The sequence below is a fragment of the Rhea pennata genome, chromosome 1 (assembly GCF_028389875.1).
Source record: "Rhea pennata isolate bPtePen1 chromosome 1, bPtePen1.pri, whole genome shotgun sequence".
Lineage (NCBI taxonomy): Eukaryota > Metazoa > Chordata > Aves > Rheiformes > Rheidae > Rhea > Rhea pennata.
Window position 1 is genome coordinate 68,701,823 of NC_084663.1, and position 21,977 is coordinate 68,723,799.

A 21,977-nucleotide genomic window follows, 5' to 3' on the forward strand; every position below is an offset into this window, starting at 1 on the left:
TTGCAACTGATGAGTTTTCTCCGCTCTGTGTAAACATTTGTGCAACCGGAACTACATTCCCTCTTTCCAGGTGGGTGTTCTAGCCACCACGCTGGAGAGTCTTCCCTTCACAATTAATATTCAAATATTTCACACAAAGTGGAACAGCTCAGAATGTCTTGGTAGTTAAGACATGCTCAGAGTGGGAAGTCTGCTTCAGATTCAACTCTGAATCAAGCAGGGATGGGATGTGAACTTTTGGAACTTCCCCCCCATCTGGCAGCCCGATGAACCCAGTCCTTCACTTCCTCTTCTTTTCTTTCAAGTGCCTGCAAACGAAATGTTTTATTTGAGTAGAATGGAAGGTTTTATTCACCACAGTAAAGGTTTGCAGTGCTAAAAATTTGGCTTATTTCAAAATAATATTTATTTTCAATGTTTTTATTCTGCTGCCAGATTAAAATAATCAGACATTTACATTACCCTATGTTCTGCCTTGGCTGACAGCCTCCATTACAAGGAATAAATTAAATCCTTTTCTCTGGTACCCTTTGATCATGTAAAGTGATGGAAAGCCGTAACTGGGATGGAAGGTTACTGTTGCGTGTCATACTGCCCACGTGTTGCAAAGTGCCAATGTTATTTTTTGCCTATGTAATTGCCCTGTGTCTTGGCATCTCTTTCAGTGCCACTAGGAGAGGTAACAAAACTTCCCATGAATCAAGAGAACTTTGGGTCTACAGCAGTGCAGTTTTTTCGTTTTCTTTACACTGACAGTGCTTTCCCTCACTGAGCATGTTCTCCTTAACAGTGACCACTAGTAGTATCTTTTTTCTTTCCCAAGCCATAATGATAGGAGAAGGGATAGAGAAAAGTTTCTAGTCCTAACTGTCATGGAGATAACATCCTTTCGTGTTGTTGAAGGGTCCCAAGGGCCAGGTCGGGGGACATGGTGGCTGCTGTGTCAGACGGAAGAGGAGTGGAGGCAGGTCACAGAAAGCTTCAGAGAGAGGACTTCCCTTAGAGAGCGGCAACTCTACAAACTTTTGAGTGAAGACTTCCTGCCGGAGATCTGCAACATGATTGCGCAGAAGGTGAGGAGACATGGCATCCTGTTTACCTCTGACCAATTTCAAGAGCATGGATGTTTGCTGATTGCAGGAGCACTGAATCCAGGCAGCTGTCACCCCACCCTGCTCCTCACTCCAGCCTGCAAGTGTCGTGGATGCAGGGGCTGTTAAGCATTATGTATGGGGAGAAAGACTCCCTGTCATGGAGCGATAGGGCTTGAGTCAATGTGTAAGGATCTGGTTCATGATTGCAAGGCAGCGTAAGTTGAAAGGCTGAAGGGGTTACTGTCTTCGGCTGTGTTCTTCTCCCTTTTCTGCTAGCAGGAAATCTCTGTCTGTTCTTGAACTGCTGCAGTGTACAGCCTAGCTTTTCCATGCAAACTGCTACTGATTTCACTTGAACTGCAGTTTCTCAGCTGGCTCTGCTGAAGGGGCAGTTGCTGCTTCAGCTGTCCTAGCTAAGTCTGCTTGAGACAGTAAGTCAGAGCTCTTAGACTCATAGAGGTATTGCCTGTCAAATGAATATTTTAAGGGGGGACAGATTTGGAATGGTATCCTCCAGGCTCTGCTGGCAGCGTGACGTTCTTGGATTGAGTTCAGTTTGTTTGTTTGCTACCCTTGTAAAGCTATTAGGGATTTCATGGTCGCTTCTAGCCCTCAGAGTTTCTTCCGCCAGTATCACCAATGTGCCCTAATTTCATCCACTCTCTTTTTCCTTCCCTCGACTCTCAACCCTGTTTCAGGAGAAGCGTCTGCAGCGGACAGAGTTTTCTCCCAGGTGGATGTCTGACCATCAGCCCATCAAACCAATCAAGCAGGAGGTGAGGGGGGGTGTGAGGGGGAGGACAACGGAGGGAGGCGAAAGCAGATGCCTCCTGGGGGAAAAAATAAACCACAGCATCGCTATTCAGTGGGAAGGAGTCATTTGAAAGTGCTTGTGCTGAAAGAGAGATGGGTGGTAATGCCCGTCAAATCCAGCCTGACACTCAGGGTTTCTATGGCAAGCAGGGAGGTGCTGCCCTCTGGATCGCGGAGGTAACAGGCCTTGCTGCAAACTCTGGTGCAGCTGCATATGGAAATCTGTGCTCAGTCTGGGGAATTCCACTTTAATGAAAGTGCTGGCACATTTGAGGCAGTTCAAAGAAAAGTTGAAGAAGGATGAGAGGGCTAGAAGGAACTGGCTTACAAAGGGAAATGACAGAAATTCAGCCAAGGGGAAAACGTGAGGCTGCAAACACATGAGGGTGTAGATAGTACGGAGAGAGAGAGAGAGAAGAATGACTTGATGCAGCACGGAGTTGGGAGGGAATCAGATGGGAATGGAAGGCACAGTTTAGGCTGTCTAAAGAAATACTATCAAAAAACAGGACTGCCAGCTAAAACAGCTTCTTCCCTGCCTCTTCACCCTCACTCCTTCTTCTCTACCCCATCAGTATAACGGCACTGTGGCTGGCAGGTCTGTGCAGTGAACCAGACCCGGGAAAATGACTGGAGTTAAATATGACTTTTTCCTTTGGTTGGCATTATTTTTAACATAGATCAGTCTTTCTGTCCGGTTCACCACACAGCATCCAACAGTCATGTTGGCACAGCCAGGGGCATAGTACGGTGGAGATGGGAGTCTTTGAACTGGCAACTGCCAGCAAAAGAAATTGGTCAGACAATGCAGGGTTAGCTTTGGAGAAAAAAAAATGGCCATGGCATAATCTCTCACTGTAGGTGTAATGAAAACATAGTTAGCTGGTGCTTTGTCCCAGAATGCTGCCAAACCCTGGAAAATTAAACTGCAGGGAATATCCCACGTGAGCCAGGGTCAGAGGTTCCTGCAAAACAAAGGAGAAAGTGCAGTTCCCCACGATAAATATAATTACTTAGAATAGGTAAATAAAAGGAAGGAAGAGCCTCTCATCACGGTGCAGATAAAAGCCTACAGAGAGGAAAATAAGACCCCAGCAATGGTCAGTGTGGGGCCAGAGCTGCTCTCTGCAAAGCCCACCATCCAGGAGGTGAGGGCACACATGTTTGTTCGCAGGCAGCAGAAGTCCCTGAGGAGGAGGGGAGTGGGAAACACATGGAGCCTGAATGATGCTAATCAGTACCGCAGGTGCTCCAGGTCTGCTGTGGCAGAGGGCTGCTAATTGCTGCCTGTGGGCTGGTGAAACATTTCCAGCAAACGCTGTGTTGTGGGGTGCCAGCAAGCAGGAGGGCGGCAAATCTCTGGATGCGCACACTGGCTACCCAGCAGGACACGGCAGTCAAAGTGCCACAGGGGAGTCAGAGAAGGTGCCAGCATGTCTGATGGCCTGTTTGCTGAGTGAGCAGTAGACGAGTTTCAGGGGGAAAAAAAAAAGAACTTGGTCTGGTGCAGGAGTGACCCCTTCCTGCCAACTCTGTATGTCCAATGCTGCTTCAGTCCAAGATGTAACTGCTCCATAGGCTTCTAATACTGTGAGGGATTTCTCAACAGGTGGTTCAGATTAGCTCCTCATTAAAGAGCTGCCTAAGCAGCACCCTCATTAGGGCAGCACTGAGGAAACTGGAATGGGGAAGGCTTGGAGGGCAAGGGGCTGGGGGTGCATGCTGGTGGGGGCAGAGTGCCCACCCCGTCTGCTTGTGAAGTTTGATACCTGGTGTCTAAAGAGCAAAGCAAAAGGAGAAATTTGGCTCTTTTAGGGTCTAGGGGAAGGCAGCAATGTTGTGTCCTGGAGTGCTCTCTGGCGGAGGGAAGGAGATGGTGATGTCGCAGATGCAAGGGGGTTTCTTCTGTGCCAGTGGGGAGAAGCTGGAGAAAAGTCCTTTTGCCAGCTCTTGACTCAGGAAGGGAGTTTTACTTGTGCTGGCTTTTTGCTTTTGTCATTCTAGTAGGTGTCTGCTTCCAGCACATTTAGGAGCTGTCTGATTTTACTTAGTTTTGTTGCTTTTGTTTTTTAACCCTGAGATGAGCACCCCCAGCCCCAGTGGGCTTCAGGGGGGCACGAGGTACTAGGTCCCTCTGCAGATCAGGCTGTTTCTGCATCTTGAGTGTCTTGAAGAGTCATCCCAGCACTGCCCCTGCCCTGCAAGTGCTACAGGGAGCAAATGCTGTTGTGTCATGTGCATACACTGGGCTTGTGGTTTATGTTTTTCTCTTGTTAGATCTGCTAGGATGACTGTCTCTCCTTTACTTTAAATGTGTCATGTTGTTCTGTCGCTGCCGTATTTGTGGTGAGTTGATCTAGGACACATCCTGGGTCCTCTATTATGCTATTTCTGCGTAGGGTGCTCAATGCACTCTGCAGGCTTGGAGGGGTTCTGGAGTGAGCACTGCCACTTGGATGTTGTGTTCACATTTCTGTAGGATGTGAGTGGTGGAAGCTATATAAATCCAAAAAAACAGAAGGTTTTACCAGTGCCCCAACATTTGCAGAAAACAGTATGGCACCACAGTTTGGCTTAGATCTGCTGCCTGGAGAAGTGAAAGGCTGATGGTCACATCGTAAATAAAATCTGTGACATGCTAACTTCTGATGGCTGATTCCTGCTTACCTTTTCTTCTTCCTGCTTACCTTTTCTTCTTCCTGCTTGCTGCAGAACTTGACTTTGGTTCCTATTGTAATTTAAAGGTTGGACAATAAAGTTGGGTGAAACTGCCTGATGGTCAGTGTCAGACATGAAAGGATGGTGTTTGGAGTGCATGAGTAGAAAGTAGGATGGATGGTTGAGCAAAATGAGAAAGGGATATTGAAGGAATCAAAAACAAAAATGTAGAATCCAGTTCTCTAAGGTCTTGACCTCTTGCACTTGGCATACTATTTTTCAGTCCTAGGATCCTGGTATTTGGATATTGATCAGTTGGAGGCAAGATGAGAAAGGCAACTAGAATGATTAGAGAACTGGAAGGATTGCTTTATAAGGAAACATTTAACCTAATTACATGAACACAGGAGTTTTGTTTAAGTGTCTGAGGAAGCCCGTAAACGCTGGAATTTGACTGAAGAAGATGAGAATTTATGGTGACACAGAAGAGTGTAACTAGGAATAATTGAATGGAATGAAGGGAAGAAAATGAAGAAAATTAACTTTAGACTGAATGTTAGGAAAAACTGGCTGACCTGGAGGAGTGCGGACTTGCAGAACAGTTTACCTAGGGAAGCAACAGAAGTGTGAAGTACTAATATTTGGCAAAGATTTAAAAAGGAAAAGACCATAGGCAGAGTTCCCTTGTGGTGGGGTCATGATGTGGGTTTTTCCTAGAAAGATGAATGCAAAATAGGTGTTTTTGCAGCCCAGTCTGTCCTTACATTCGGGGTATGGTCCTAATGTTGTGAATAATCCCATGGCCCTCTTTCAGGCTCTTCTCTGTACCTGTTAGTGGTTGAAGAATAATTCTCCTAACATACTATTGCTGCTGGGAGCAGGGAGATAATATAGATTGTCCTTGTCCGTGGAGAGCTGTGGTAGGAGATAGCTGGGCAGTGCTGTAGTAGAGAAGGGGAGGCAGAGTGAATGAATGAATGTGCAGTAAAACCAGACAACATTTCTGGGCATTTATCTAAACACCCTGAGGTTCCACTCCTAGGCAATGAAACAAAGATGAAATAGTAATCATAGTGCCAGATTTTTTTCTGGGGATTAATAATGGGCCTGGGGAAGTTGATGGTCTAAGCAGCGGCCAAGGGACCCCAGCTGATTGCTAATCCTCAGGAAATGCCTTCTGCCTAAGTGGCGGTTGCTGGTTATTCCCTGAAAATGGAGGTGGAGAAAACTATAGGCATACTGTTTTTTTTTTTTTTTTTTTTGATTGATATTCCCTGCTGATAAGAGATGCACATACCTTGATATTGCAGAAGTCAAAGAAGTATGAGTGGCTGGCAAATGACTGATTCTTTTGTCTTATAATTAAATTAAGCTAATAAAGGTAATTCCACAATGCCATATATATACCTTGCAATTTATTGGAGAAACAGGAGCAGGCAGTTCCTGGTCTGGAAAGTCTGCGGTCTGAGCAGGACTAAACACACACAGCCTGCTGGCAGTAGGGAGGTAAGGAAGTGGTGCAATAAAGGAACAGACATACTTGAAGGAGAAAATTGGTCAGGGGACCCAGCAGGAAAGCTATCCAAGCAAATGAGCGAGAGGCAGTTCAGGAGAGATTAGCACAAAAACATGATAGGCCTTATTTTAAATAGGAAAAGAAAACAATGTGAATTGATACTTTGACTTAAGGCTGTATCAGTCTCTCTTCGTATCCTAAGTATTCTGTGTTTTATAGCAAAATCAGATTTGGCAGAGTAGCCCTTTCTACTCACACTTCACAACACTCAGGGTTCAACTAGCTGGGAGGGCATAGGGGTTGTACAAGGATGTCAACAGTCAGGATCCTTTGCCTGGAAGGAAAAACCACATGGTACATCCCTGGCAGGGTGGCAGTTTGTCTGACTAATCCGTTCTCCTTCTTTTGTTCCTGGATCAATAGTGTTTCACTGTTTCACAAATAATTTTCCTTTACATGTTGCTTTTTCATCTGAGAAAACAGATGTACAAGTCTTTTCTTTTTTCAGCCATTCATTGTAACTATGTTTTAATTCTTCTTCCAAATAACCCTGCCTCTGCTCAGGCTTGAATAAGCCAACACATTACAGTTGTCTGCTCATCTTTTCGTTACAGGTAAACCCGAATGTGCTCGGTTCGATGGAGAAACAAAGGCGCAGGGAGGAAGAGGAGGAGCGCCAAATCCTTATAGCAGTGCAAAAAAGAGAACAAGAACAGTTGCTAAAGGAGGAGAGAAAGAGAGAGATGGAAGAGAAGGTCAAAGCAGTGGAAGGTATGTGCAGCCAGTATGAACTAGAGGTGGGAGTCTTAAAGCCAAGCCTGAGATCTCAAATTAAGATCTGCCATTTGTGTTCTTCCCCTGCCAGACATGCTAACGAGAATATCTTTTCTTGGACTTATCTCAGATAAGTTGGCCTTGCTGTCCTGAGTGTAGTTTCTTTTCCCTTGTCCGTCTTCCTTAGTGTTGGGTGGCTCTTCTCTAGTTTACACTTCAACTGTGTCATCTCCCTCAAATCATACCTGTTTTCTCCCTTTCCATAAACTTTCTTTCTCCTGCTATTCCCATTATTCCTCAGCTCCCGTACCTCCTCTGTCTCCCCACATGGGTCCTCATGGATTCCCCTGTGTGCAGGTTTAGTTGGCTTTGCTCGTGCTGAATAGCATTTGGTCCTTTTGGTCTAATACACAGTGAAAGGAGGATTCTCTTTGGGGAGAAAGGGAAGGGAACAGTACACAAGTAGCAAGAGCAGTGTATTGCTACCTCCCTCATCAGATGGAGAGCTAGGGATGAGGGGACAAGACTAACCAGAGCACAGGAAGGTGACAGCTTCAGATTTTGGTCTGTTGTTGTTGTTTTTAAATTGAACACAAAGTTAAGCTGTTGTGCAAGAAACCCTCGTGTTTAATAAGTTATATTGACATACAGACACCAGGCATTCAGCCAGTATCTGTGGGTGCTGGTATCACAGAGCAGGCTTGTTCCTGACCACCTTCCCTCTGTCAGCCTCCCGTACGGGGGATTCCTTTATGTGCTGTTTTTGCCACCGTAACTGATGGGTTGTTGCAGTTCCAGGGGAACACTGAACACCTTCAGAAAACTGTTCTGGTAACATGGGGTAGTATCAATGTTGTGAATCTTTAAGTGGATAAAGAATCGAAAAACAGAAACGAAATTTGTACAAACCCTGTAAACCTTCCAAGACAAAACAGTCTGCTACCAGTTTGATATGTTTGATATACAGTTATTGTCTGATAGCAGACCAGATGTTATCTAAGAATAGTTTCTTACTTGGTTACCTTTTAAATCTTTAGAAAACCCAATTACTTACTTGGCCTTCATATAGTTCTGGTTACCAGTCCTGGCTAATCTAGTGCTTTAAACTTGGAACCATCCAGCTTCCAGATCTGCCACAGATATGTTTCACCTTGGCGAACTGCACGTTCTCTGTGCTTTAGTTCTCCATGTGTACAGACAAAATTAATTCTGAAGTTTCAAAGGAGCTGCAAAGGTAAATCTAGCATTCAGAGTTGCTCAGGCATTGCTTCGGTATCAGCTATGTCCATTTCTTGGTAAATACAGTCACTACATCATCTGATGCAAGTGCAGCAGAGCCACTCAGAAAAACTGACTAAGAATTGGAGTATTCTGTTTTAAGCTAATTTAGTATACATTAGTGCTTATCTTGGCAGAGATGCTTTTATTTTGGTTTGAACGATTTATTTCAGTTTAATTGTCTCCAGTCAATTTAGACTAAGTCAAGAGAAATCTGCTTTTAACCTGGTGCAAAAGCTGTTTAAAAATCAGCCATTTAAATAAACTTTTCAGATAGATCACTGCAGTATTTTTTATCCTTAGAAATGGCAATTATTGAGGTAAAACTTTGGCTTCTTAACCATCATGCCTTATTGTCAAATATATCCTCCATTAGCATTTACTTTGACAGTTCTCATGATGGGCAGAGAGTGATTTGAAAAAGAGTCGTTTGTTAGATTTGTTAATACTGGACATCTACCAACAGAGATTTTAGGGGTAACAAAGATTTTCTTGTACTTTGTGATCTGTGTTGGATTTAACATTAATTTTATAAGGTATTCTGTAGAGGGGAGATGTGAAACACAGCATGAAATATTTGCTTGTGATAAGACTTCATCGGCACTTCACCTGCTTCTTAGTTTTGGACTGTATGTCTGTTTTTAGATCATGTTCCTCTTTTCACTCTGGGATTTCACTTCCCCCCACTCCAATGCACACCCCAGGTAGTGAGCCTCCTGCTGGGCCCATCTGTACTTTCCTGAATTTATGAGTTAAAGCAGCTTTCTAGATTTCTACCAGAACAGCAGGTTAGAGTTTTCCAGCTCTCTTCCCAGATGCTGCTGTAACATCACTTCTCACGCATACGACTATCTAGCAGTTTGTGTACTTTCTAGGGCATTGGTTAGTTTTTGAAAGCCTGGTGGGTAGGGCTACGCCTAGGCCAACATGACAGTGAGCACTGTCAAATATGATATTAACATGATATTTTAATTACTGGCAGTGGTAGAGGGACCTGCCATTAACCCTAACTGTCCTTCAGCCTGGTAACATGGTAGCACTTCCCAGTTCCTGTCACTTTACCTGGTTGGATCCTCAGCAGGCATTGAAGGCTTTCTAAAATCTACCTTCATTCTATTTGGTTGCTGTTATCGTGAGATTTGCCTTTTGCCACCCAAATCATTGTTGCATATTTTTCTCGGGTTCTCACTTACCCATCTATAAAAGCGTCATTTAAATGATGTTAATTCTACCAAAGAAGTATGCAATATTGAATTGTGCTTGGACTGACTTTAATAATCTCCGCTAACTGTAGTTTTGTGTCATACTTCTCATTGTTAAATGTTACAGTAGATGCTGACAGATGCTGTGAGCCAGCTTAGATGCAAGTCCTCTCCTCCCAGCTTCAGTGCTACCCAGAGTGCTATAAAGGGAAATTTAGACTTTCTTCTACCAAGTCTTTAACATGTCTGGCCATGGACCACTCTGGAAATACTCACCCTGTAGCTATTCCTAAATAATATCCATCATCTTGTCAGAGCATGCTTTAGAAGGAAGGAATTATTTGTGGAGTCAAACTATGATTTGTAGTGGTGCCACGTCAGTGTATTATTGCAACATCGCTGTCTCCTCAGAATAAAAATCCATTCCCTTTGTGGCTGGGCACAAGGTGTGGCCATCAACTTCTCTGCAAGGAAGGAGTGTCTGCATTTTTTTCAGTGTCTACAGAAAAAGATTGGAAGCCTTTAGAAGCAGAAAGCTTATGTGAGCTGTGACTCTCATGTATGAGTAAAGACTATAAATGCATGCAGGTTGGGACATTTTGGAAATGTCCATTCCCTCATTTCTTGCCCTTCTCCACCCAACCCCCACCCACTTGCTTTTGACTGGCAGGGTAAGAGAGCATGTTAATAATCTTCCACCAGTACTGGTGCCTCTTGAATCTTTGGCATTTTTCTGAGATGTAGCCTCTGTTAGAGGGTTACAGCTGAGTCTGCCCCATCTTTCTTTCATTCTGGGTGTTCCCCTGATGGGATCTGTTTTCTGGGGTGTAACTCTTACGACGTTTCTCCTGTTGGGCTGTAGTTTCGCAGAATTCTACTTGAGCAGAAAGTTGGTACAATTGCAGGTGTTTAGCAATTCAGATGAATTCAGATTTCCTATAAAAAAAAGGAAATGAGGTTCATAAGACACCATAAACTTTCTATTATGAAGCAATCTGTTAGCCAGCTGTCTGGTTGCAAACTACAGGTTATATTACTAACATTGCTTCTTCCTCTCGCCTCTTAAACCAGAACTGTCCCAGTGGCCCCCTTGGGTGGTTAGTTGCTCCCTCTGGCTGCTGGCCGTGGAGGCCTACCTGAACAATCTTTCCAAAGCTAGCAGTAGTGACAGCAGATACTGATGGCTGCAGTTACTCATTGTCACCAATGTGGTAGAAGTACTTCACCCTTCCCTCCACACTGCTTTCCATCCACTTCGTTGCAAAACCAGCTGCCTTAAGTTCACCTGGCTGAAGAGTGCTTATGTCCTTGTAACTGCACAGAAGTAGAGGCAAGCAGCTGAAGGGTGGTAACTTAACAAGCCAGCTGTTTCCATAGTGCTGAGCTGTACCTTGAATGTCTGTCTTTGTACCATACCATGGGCAGGAATTTGTCTGGAAGCTGACTAGGAGCAGCTCTATCACAGTAAAGCTCCAAAATTGGTGGTGATAAGGTAAAGGGAAAGTGAAGAGGCATATTTATTGTGCACTGTATTCTAAGCTCCTGTTTCTTTGCTCTTGCTACTTTTGTTGGAAGAATGAGGGCATTTCACTGGAGTTCTTGAGAGTTATAGGAGCAACCTTAGTTTTCCCTGCAAGATATTGCTGACAAGGAATGTCGAACTGCTTTCTCACTTGTCTCCCCTCCCACTGTAGAACGGGCTAGGAGGAGGAAACTTCGTGAAGAGCGGGCCTGGCTGCTGGCGCAAGGGAAAGAGCTTCCCCCAGAACTTTCCCACTTGGATCCCAGTTCCCCTACCAGGGAGGAGCGAAGGACCAAGGACCTGTGAGTATGCAGCTGAATATGCAGCATGCCTGTATGCTGAAGTCTGTGTAGTGGGTAGGGGCAGAGAGGAGTATGGTCATTCACATGAATGAAGTAGAAGAGAGGTTGGAAAGCACTGAGGAGAAGGCTGAGAAACATCAGGGTTTGGTCCACACTAGAGGAGTGTTCATGGTAAGGCACGTTTGTTAACATCATTTGCACTCTGTGTGTGGTGGAAGGGAAGATGAAGTAAGAGGGACCTATCTTTTAAGTCCTAAGTCTGCATATTCACTGTTTGCACTTCTCATTACAGCTTTGAACTGGATGATGAGTTCACAGCCATGTACAAAGGTTAGTTTTCCTACCTCAGCTTTCTGCTTTGTATGAGTCTTTCAAAGTAAAATAATCCCTTGGGCATTAGTGTGTAACAGTTCACCTTTCTTTTGTTACTGTCAGTTCTAGATGTGGTAAAGGCTCACAAGGACTCCTGGCCTTTCTTGGAGCCTGTTGATGAATCGTATGCTCCAAACTACTACCAGATCATTAAGGTAGGGGAAGCGGTCCAGCTAGCTTGGCTGATGGTTTTTGTTGACTGGGATGCAGCTGTTTGGGTAGCATTTTGACATTATGTGGGCTGTGTTACCCCTCATAGTCAAACTGCCTGACTCCAGTAGTTCATCCTGACCTTGCAAGTGTAGGAAATGCAATGCGAGAGGCTGTATCTCATGGTGAGCCCCTGCTCACCGTCCGTCTCTGTGAGGAAGCCAGTAATATATGCAACTTTGTGAGCCCCTTTGCTCTTGCTGTAACTGAAAAGAGCTTTTACTGTGTTTCAGGCACCCATGGACATCTCCAGCATGGAGAAGAAGTTGAATGGAGGTCAGTACTGCACCAAGGAGGAATTTGTGGGTGATATGAAGACCATGTTCAGGAACTGTCTAAAATACAATGGTGAAGGCAGCGGTAAGAGTGCTAAGATGATAAGTTCATCTGTTTGCAGTGCTGACTCAAAACAAGCACTGATCTCTCCCTACTCACCAGTACCTAACTTATGTTTATTCTCTTTTAGGGTGTTTGTGGGAGGGAGGAGAAGAGAGTAGGAGCTCTTTAGTTAATAAGACCTGAGGTTTCCGACAGGTTTTTAGTACAGTTGTCATGCTGAATTGGGGTCTGGCATGTTAAAGGACCCCCATGGTGGTAGGTAGTGAAGGCAGAAGGGGCAAAGAGAGGGAAGTCTGTTTCTTTGTGAGCTCATTCCGTTGTGTGTTTTCATGTGTCTTTTGTGCTTCTTTGTCTCATAATATCTGAGTAACAAAGACTTTGTGGAGCATAGGAGCCTGATTAGCCCCCAATTTTTGTTGAATACCACAAGAAAAGTGAGGAAGGCACCAGGCATGTAGCCATTTAGATGGAAATGTAGGGTTTAGATTCCTTGGCTATTGGATGAACAGCATGAGTCTGCTAATGGGAAACCCTGGTTTAATTGCCATGCCAATTAAAATTCTGTGTGTTACTTAGGTAAGAAATCAATTCCCAGATGGTGGGTCATCACTGCAGGCTGTGTCTCAGCAACGCTACCCTGAAAGGGGAAGGTAGTTAGCGCAACCCAGCTTACCAGTGTGGGCATCAAGCAAAAGCATTCCAGCACTGTCACAGGGAGAGCTCTGTTTTCTGAGGATCTTCTGGATTAGTTCAGTGGAAACAACTGTGAAGTCATTTGTTTCAAGGCCTTGTCAGTAACACCTCTCACATATCTTTTCCTTCCTATCCACTTCAATGAAAAGTATGAGCCTCTCTGAGCTGAACTGTCCTGTGGAAATGGCATGTTGGGGAGAGTAATATTTGTACTAGCTTTTGTGTCAGGGTCAGCAAGTGCTTTAGAAACTGCACATAGAGAAACTCTTTGATTTTTCCATTTTGGTAGCATGCAGTGGAGATTTGAACCATTCCAAGAAAAGCCTTTGACTGTAATCAAATAACATTGCTAGAAATTAACGTTTCTTCTCTCGGCTCTCTGCTGGCTAACTGTGCGGGTCATACATATCTGCAAACAGAGATGATGTTTTTCATAGTGTAAATCTTGGCACTACTCTAGAATACTAGATTAATGCTGACTGTGCAAATCATGCCACTAACGCTATTTTGTTATGCCTGTATGCCTCTCCTTTAGTGGGATTACTGAACAGATCTGATGCTGTGTTGCTTATTGGGTTTAAGAACATAAACAGAAGTGGATTAGTTACAAACAAAAGTCTTCCTCAGAGGAATTTGTAGGAGCAGATGTTTTATTTGAATGTGGACTATTAGAAATGAGAAAAGTCTGATGTTGTGTGATTGTTCCTCTCTGTAAGGCTCTGTCCCTGATGTTGCTGGATTTTTTGACTACAGAATATACCAAGATGGCCTATAACTTGGAGAGATGTTTCCACCGAGCGATGATGAAGCACTTCCCTGGGGAAGATGGAGACACAGATGAGGAGTTTTGGATCAGAGAGGACGGGAGGCGGGAGAAGAGGAGCCGGAGGACTGGCCGCTCCAGCACTGGCAGCGTTTGGACTCGGTCGCGAGACCCAGAGGGACCAGGCAAGAGGCAGCAACGCCTGGAAAATGGAGGGAAACCCCCACCATATCGAGCTACTTCCAGGGCTACTGCTTCCTCGTCCTCTTCCTCCTCCTCCTCTTCCTTCTCCTCCTCCTCTGCAGAGGATCCAAGTGGCAACCTAATGCAGCCTCCTCGGGAAGTGGGCCCTTCCAATGGGCGAGGTTTTCCTCGCCCACTGCAGTATGGCGGCATGCCCAGCCCTGTGCCACATCCCGGCCAGATGGTAAGGAGTAGTTTCTGCTGTTTTGCACCAATCAGACACATGGAGGGAGGTAAAAGAGAACAAAATTGTCTCCTGTAGATTTCCCCGCTGTGTGGCAAGAGTGTTTCCCCGGAGACTAAGAGCCAAAACTGTGTTTTTTAGAACTTAAGCTTTTCAGCCCTTAGTTTTAAACTGATTCAGCTCGGTCTTCCCAGGTCTCCAAGCAGCTTTCTGGGGAAGAAGAGGATTGGAAAGAATACGCTCCATCTTAAAGAGTAACTGGGGCTAAAAAATAAGCTACTTCTGTAGTGGGAGGCTGTTCTAGATCGATGCTTTACTAGTTAGGAACAGTCTGTTAACTTTTTGTGTGGCTAGCATGCACTGATGCATGCCTGGGCCTACACTGTCCCGTACCTCTTTTCTCTCCTTGGTGAGTTACCCGCTTATGCCTGTAAAGCAGTCACATTCCCTCTTTTAACCTCAATTTTACGATGCTGAACAAGCCACTCATCTTTTGTCTCAATTGTTTACCGCTGCCTGGTAACTTTGTGCCATCTGTGTGCTACTGCACTTGGTGCTTTGAGTATTTATAAAAGCAGTAAACAAAACTAAACACAAAGCCACCCTGGACTGCTGTAGTGACCTCTGTTTAGCCTGACATTTCTTCTCTGAGTGCCAGCTGTTCTGCCTGCCCTATGGACTGTTCCTCACCCATCCTTTACTGTCTCTTCCATTTAACCAGTGACGTCTGGTGTCAATGACGTGTGGCACGCTGTATCAGCTGCTCCTCAGAGATCCATGCTACTCACTTTTTTTAGGTGGAAGTCAAACAAAATTATTAGAGCGACTCTTGTGATGCAAATAGTGGGAGCCAGCAGGAGAGGTGGAGCCAACAAGTATTTTGAAAGAAATCCAGCATGTTCCCCCTCACTCTACTCACTTCCTGATGAACCCATATTCTTGAGATCTGCTCCTCTCCTTGGAGCTAACCACTGCCCTCTCCTATCTTCTTGCTTTTTTCCAATTACTTAGGCAAGAGGTGAGCACAGGGAGATGTGGCTGAGAGGAGAATGAGGGTGACTCTTTGGTAGGGAGCTGTGCATTCTCATAGGAAAGCCCCCAGGTTTATCATGATATCTCCAAAAAGTCTATTTGCTTCAGTCCTAGTGTCTTATGTGTAGCCGCTCTGTTGCTTTGCTGCATCTCACAAATGATTTTGTTTCTCCTCCTCACACCACCCCCAGAGACCAGCCGTGCCAGGATCATTTGGCCCTCTACGTGGATCAGATCCAACTAAATTGTATGGCTCACCACGAGTTCCAGAACCCCATCCTGGAGATCCGGTTCAGCAGCACCAGCACTTTGCCATGCAGGTAAAAGCTTTCAGAAATGCTGTGGTCTCTTTTCATAAGAGGCTGTGATGGTGGCATCACTTCTCCTGGGAATGAGCAATTGGCACTTATCAGTCCTTCCCTGTTTCTTCCTGTGACTCTTGCAGTGTGACAGCTCATTAAAACCACCCCTTCTCTCTCTCTCTCTCTGTCTCCCTCCCTTCCGCCTAGCCGGCCGTGGGACTGAATGAACACCGAGGGCATAGGTTGGCTACCTCCGAGAAGCAGGTGTGTGCCGGACCGACGCATGTCGCTGGCCTTGGCCCCCGGCCCGGAGCCCTGCAGCTCGGGCGGATGAGCGGTCCCCCTCCCGAAGCCGTGTACCCGCCGGCGCAATACCAGCAAGGATTTCTTCCTCCGAGGCACAATGGGCCTCCCATGCGGCCGCTGGAGAGCTCGGAGGTCCCCCCAGGCCACATGTACAGACCCTACAAGTACCTGAACCGTGCGCACCCAGCACTGTGGAATGGCAGCCATGGTGCTGCTGGCCAGGGCACCCTCGGGCCTGAGGAGAAACCCCCTCTGGGACCAGGGCCCTCTCTCCAGCCTCGTGCCCTGAGTCACATGATGGACCCACGGGCCATAAGGCCACCTCTGCCTCCCAGCCAGTGGACTGAGCAATCGAATTTCCTACCTCATGGGGTTCCTCCCTCAGGATATATCAGACCACCTGGGAAAGCTGCCAGCCAGCGAATGACACAGCCACCAGCCTCTCTGTTTGGGGGGCCACCTCAGGTTCAAAGAGGGTGCCAGGGTGGGGACTCCATGATGGACAGTCCGGAGATGATTGCTATGCAGCAGTTGTCATCCCGTGTGTGCCCACCAGGTGTGCCTTACCACCCTCGCCAGCCACCCCCTCCACACCTCCCTGGCCCCTTTCCGCAGCTGGCTCACGTGGCGTCCACCAGCATGCAGCCCCCAAAACCTATCATGGGGAATGGGAACTCGCAGGAGCAGAGCAGTCAGACCATGGAGCCGGAGAACAACCAAGGTAACTCCTCTCATGTTGAGCTTATCTGCCAGGGCAGGCAGCACCTGCCTGTAACTTTGTACTTTCCCTGCCTATGTGTTTTACCCACCTCACCGTTGCTTGCTCCCACACATCTGCTACTTGCCCTGCTACACGGCACTGTGTTTTCCTGTACTCTGATGGACCCTCTGCCCACTGATTACCTCTTTCGGAGAGAGGCATTGGCTGAAAGCCATTGAGAGGCTTCCCCTCTTGTCCTTGGTGCTGCTGGGATTTGTCCAGCATCCAAACAGCAGATGCTACTTCATGAACCCTTGTATTATTCTGCACATGTTTGTTGTGCATACAGCAGCACCTCACAAACAGCCAAACATGCATATTGGGGCATGAGATGCTGCACCGTAGGGCTGGGAGCTGCACCCAGAATGTGTTGTGTGCTGCTAAGGAGAAGGAGGGAGCACCTCCAGACCAGCCTTGTTGGGGAAAACATTCCTGCTCTTGGCCTCCAAATTCTTAGGGTCCAAAACTTAGTGGTGCTGCAGATGCACGAAAGCTTTCTCTGCAAACAATATGGCTTTATTTGGACTTGCACTGCTAGAGAAATGAAATATATACCCTGATTTTCAGACTTACCCTGAGTCCATTTTAAACACTGGGTAATACTCAGCAAGAAAACAAGTTTTATTCTAGAAAAGAGTTAAACTCTCGAATAAATAATTGTGGAGACATAGTTCTTAGGCATATTGTGTTTTGGGGTTTATTTATTTATTTATTTATTGGAATATATTTTCTGCTTCAGCTATTACTTAGGATTTTTCCAAGACTTTTTTGTTTGGCTGCCAGGGCACCAGCACTAGCCTGCCAAAGGTCTCTTCTATCCCAGTTATACCTGGCAGTTATTAGTGTGCCACTTGGGGCAAATGCAAAACATAGTCTGTAATGCTTCCTGTGCTCAGTTGGAATTAATATAAAAATTGAATCTGCAAAGAGTTAGGTAGGAAAGAAGATGTTTAAAAAATGGTTTAAATACAGTTCTTTTGGTATATGTCAGTATGGCTTCTCCTCTGAAATGCATATGTGCCTCATGAGCTTAACATCTCAAAGTCATGAAAGAGGAGTGCCAGAAAACCACTGAACAGCCATGTCAGTTTAGATGAGATGGCAGTGTGTCATATGTGCCACCACAAGTTTCTTTCTAGATGAATTTCATTCATTTTATCTGGTAAAGTAGAGATCAAAAAAACTTAAAAATAAAACAAACCTAGAGTAGAGATCAAAAAAACCCTACAGATCCCAAAAAAAAGGGGGGCGGGGGTCATTCATTCTAGCTGGTAAACGGGAAATCAAAAACCTTTATCTTTTATTAATCCCTTGTGTGTCTTGCACTGAAAGGCAGCTCTTTCCTTGGGTGGCATTGCTTAAAATTCATTATCATTTGGCTGTGCTAGATGCAGAACAGAGCCTAAGGGAGGACTTTGAGCAATTACCAGGCAGAGCAGCTACATCTCCAAATCATGATTGGTTGAAATACGGCAGGAATTGGTTTGCAGTATCTTGGTACGTGGTAGTGCTTTTGCCCAAGCTGTGGGTAAATGGGGTTAGTGGACCCGAAGGGGCAACACAGTCTGAAGTCAAGCTGTCGTTACCTCTGCTTCTTAGCTTGCTCTTACATGGATCCTGTGGTCGCTCCCAACTCTGCCTCTCTGTTAGGCAATCGGTACACACCCGTGTTTCAGACCAAACCCACATGTGCAAAGTTGATCTGGTGGAGGCATGATTTACTAGAGGTTTGCAAATGATTCTGGGTCTGTATCTTAAGGCAATTCTATGGATTCAGTCCACGTGTGCCGTCCTTCCAAGAGAGCTGCAACCTTGTGAGCAATTTTAAGAGTTGTTTTAAAAGAACAAGCTACTAAAGGTTGCCTGACTTTGCAAAAACACAGTTCAAAACCTTAAAAAACTCCAAAAGAAAGATCTTATGTCAGAAGTGGCAGGAAGGCCGTAACCCTGCAGAATCTGTGCAGCAGTTGTGTAGTGCCATGCCCTGACAGTCCCATAGAGAAGTTTGAATAGTGGATGGGTTATCAGAGACTTTGTAGTACTTACCTGGTCTTTAGTGAAAATACCTTCATGATTTTAGAAAGTCACTCTTTCTTTTCCATTTCTACACAGTTAACAAAGTGGAGTGCTTTCTCCATCCAAATGTTAGGGATTTGTCAGACAGTGCTGCCCAGCACATTTTTGCTGGGTTCAGCAGCAAAGAGGATGTTAAGAGACCCAGAATGACAGAGGCTGCTATCCTTCCTATCAAAAGTAGATATTGTGAGGTTATTTTGGTATATCTTGTTAAATTGACAGGATTTTTTCTTCGGCAAATTTGCTTTAGGTGAGCATGAATAAGCACATATATATTAGGCAAGGAGGGCTGATTTCCAAATTTAGACCCAACAGCAACTTTTTCCCTCTCTCTTTCCAGCAGAGCCACCCACCAGCATGGACGAGAAGGCTCAGTGCATCGGCATTCCTGACGGGGCCTACACCAAACTCGTACCTCATCCCAAAGCCCCACTGCCCATGGAGTGCACTCGGCGCACCTTGCCCCCAGATGGGGAAGGAGACGGCTCAGGAGCGAAAAACGACCTGAAGGCAGCCCAAAGCAAGAGTGCATGGGCAGTGGAGAACACCTATACCAGCCCAGGCACCCAGGGCTGCGTGAGGGACCTTGTGCCCACCTCTGAGAGAGGAAGGCCAATGACCGAGAACGGGACTGTGGGCGAAGGGCCATCAGGCAGCACGGAGGGCAAGGGGCTGGCTGCCAACCTGCTGGAGAAGCCCCTCTGCGGCGGGGGGAAGGCTTTGCCTGACACAGGTGTGCCTTGTATGGGGCAGAGCACTGGTCTCCCTGGCATGGATGCAGGCTCCATGGGGGCCGCCCCAAACCAGTTTCACCCTCTCTACATGCCTGGTTTAGAATACCCAAATTCGGCTGCACGTTACCACATCAATCCAGGCTTGCAAGGATTTAGCCCCGTGATGGGTGGGAAGCCGCCGCCAGTGTCTCATCCACAGCATTTTCCATCGCGGGGCTTCCAACCAAGCAACACCCATCCTGGCGTCTTCCCCCGATACCGCCCCCACCAGGGCATGCCGTACCCCTACCAGCCCCAGCCGCAGCCTTCCTATCACCATTACCAGCGACCACCTTACTACACCTGTCCGCAAGGCTACTCAGACTGGCAGAGGCCTCTCCATCCCCAGGCCAGTCCCAGTGGGCATCCACCCACCCACCCACCTCTGGCTAGACCCCCTTTCTCTGATCGGGGGAACATGAGCAGCTTGCAGGGCTGTGAGTCACTGAGCGCTGCCCTGGCTTCTCCAAACCGCATGGACATAGCGAGTGCCAAAGAGGTTTCTCCGAGTGACGGGCAGGATCTGGGGCCTGAAGATGAGAAGTCTGAAGAATCCCAGGAAAGGCCAGAGAGTCCCAAAGAGTTCCTTGACTTGGACAACCACAATGCGGCCACGAAGAGGCAAAGCTCAGTGGCAGCAGGAGAGTTCCTCTATGGAGCTCCCCCAGCACACCTGGGTTCGGGCATGGGATTTGGGCCTTCGAGTTTCCCTCCCCATGGGGTAATGCTACAGACTGGCTCTCCTTATGCATCCCGGCATCCCACCAGTCATTACCAGCCCCGGACATATGGATCACCTGTGAATGCTCACCTGTCTCATCACCCAGCCCCTGGCCAGGCCAACGGCCTCTCTCAGGAGGGACCCCTGTACCGCTGCCGAGAAGAGAACATAGGCCATTTTCAGGCCTTGCTGATGGAGCAGAGAGGCAGTGGAGGTGGCATGGGGGGGCCACCTCAGGACTTGTATAGATCGTCAGGGTAAGACTGTTTTTGGCAAGAAGGTGAGGTGGGAGGGGGTGACACCAGGGTGACAAGAAGTATTGGATATCCTTGAAAGGCTCTGACTTGAAATTGGAGGAACTGACAGGTGCTTTTGAAAGGCTAACAGATTACTCATGGGCCCTTGGAGTAGGAGGACTCTCTTAGACCTTTCTACAAGCTGAAGAGTCTTGTTGCAGCTTTTTAACAAGCAACATTAGCAATTGAGAAGACCTGTTAGCCTGCCCTGACCATCCCTGTACCACAGTTTTGTTTTATCTGACAGTATTTCCCTAATGCGTTGTCCAGTTGTCCAGTGTTGCACATCTCCTAAGCAAATGGGCACTTACTGTTTTGCAAGAATTTTGTTGCATCTTTTTCAAAATGGAGCAGAGTAGCTAACTCAAGTGGAAGTTAGCCTCCTGTTATCAACTCCAATAACTTTAATGTCGCCTCCTTTTTCCCCTCCTCTTCCTTCATTCTTCCTCTGTTTCAAATTTCCCTCAAAGCAAATTAATTCTCACTAAGATTTTGCATATCATGTTTTATTCCCAAGTGGAAAATTCTACTATTCCAAAAATTCCATGCTCAGATTATATAAATATGCTGCCACTGTTACTGTTTTGTCATCATTCCCACATAACTGAACAATAAACTGTTACCTTGCAAGGCAGGTGTGGAGAAAAAGGAAATAAAGGAATTCCCTTCTTCCAGTATGCAGGAGACTTGGCTTACTTCTAAGTCATCTGTTAGAGGAGATGGGGATGGATTTAAAGTCTGTGTTTTGGGGGAAAGCCAAAAAGAAAAGTGTGCATGTGATATATGTGCATTTATGTAAAAGATCTGCATTCAGCCGAGTAGGTGGGATTTATTCTTGATGTTCATGTGCTAAAATTCTCTCTCCATTCAACCTGGCTCCAGAATGCAAATGCATCAGGCTCAAGTTCCCTTCCCGAAGATGCCTATGGCAACCATGTCCCGGGAGGAGTTGACGCCACAAAAACCGTCAGCGTTGCCTCTGGATCAAGTAAGAGCTACCAAAGAGAACAGGGTTCAGATGACAACTTTTTCTCTCCCCGTCGTTTAAAGGAATGACCTATTTGCTAGGAGTGGGAAGCACTAGAGAAAGCTGGGAAGTGAACTCGCTGTTACGCAGAGGAATTGTGGATGTCTCTGTTGTCACAGCTGATTGTAAAGCATAGCTTGAGCTGACACATATTGCTGTGTAGTTGTGTGAAATCATGAGGCTATTTCTTTGTAAAACTGCCTGTTGTTTTTTCTCTTCCAGAGCTAGTCCAAGGAAGGAAGACCCTCAAGAAGATGAAAGCCACATGTGATTTGGACAGGGGGGAGGAGGGGCAGGCCTTCCTCCCACCCTCCCCTCACCCAAGCAGCACGGAGCTTCCTGGGGCCGTGGAACATGGTGCCACAATGGCTTTTGCGTCAGAAACCCAGAGCGGTGCCGGCCCCCAGCCAGCCGAGCAGCTGGCTCACCACCGTGGGGGAAGCATCCCAATCTGGTGGCTTTCCATGCCTGGAGACTGCGTCTCATTCAGGGTTTGAGGGATTTTTTGGGTGGGGAGGGCGGGGGTGGGGACTGAAACTTTCATTGACTGCTAAACTCAGGTATATTTTTCAGGGTGGAAGAGGATGATGATGGAATTTTACTTGTAGTATTAACGTGTGTGTTTTGGAGCTGGATCCAGTTTACAGAATTTAACCTGTTGCCTTTTTAAATAAATTTCTGTTGTTGGTGAATGTATTGTACATAATGGGGGAGGGGGTGG

General features: G+C 46.3%; 1 protein-coding gene across 4 annotated transcripts in view; it reads left to right on the plus strand.

The window, feature by feature from the left end:
* The window catches only part of LOC134148505 (chromatin remodeling regulator CECR2), a 97,176-nt gene extending 75,411 nt beyond the window's left edge, over positions 1-21,765 (plus strand). For 2 of the 4 annotated variants that reach the window (XM_062590660.1, XM_062590677.1), the window contains 12 exons: positions 904-1,073; positions 6,696-6,852; positions 11,030-11,159; positions 11,452-11,489; positions 11,595-11,686; positions 11,975-12,101; positions 13,527-13,963; positions 15,187-15,315; positions 15,505-16,324; positions 18,780-20,190; positions 21,112-21,217; positions 21,479-21,765. In XM_062590660.1, coding sequence (XP_062446644.1) covers positions 904-1,073; positions 6,696-6,852; positions 11,030-11,159; positions 11,452-11,489; positions 11,595-11,686; positions 11,975-12,101; positions 13,527-13,963; positions 15,187-15,315; positions 15,505-16,324; positions 18,780-20,190; positions 21,112-21,217; positions 21,479-21,484 — 3,623 coding nt within the window. In that variant the 3' untranslated portion in view covers positions 21,485-21,765. Of the gene's footprint in view, positions 1-903; positions 1,074-1,792; positions 1,871-6,695; positions 6,853-11,029; positions 11,160-11,451; positions 11,490-11,594; positions 11,687-11,974; positions 12,102-13,526; positions 13,964-15,186; positions 15,316-15,504; positions 16,325-18,779; positions 20,191-21,111; positions 21,218-21,478 lie in introns of all 4 variants that reach the window. The other 2 variants (XM_062590686.1, XM_062590669.1) reach the window with 2 other exon arrangements.
* Positions 21,766-21,977: the final 212 nt, after the last annotated feature.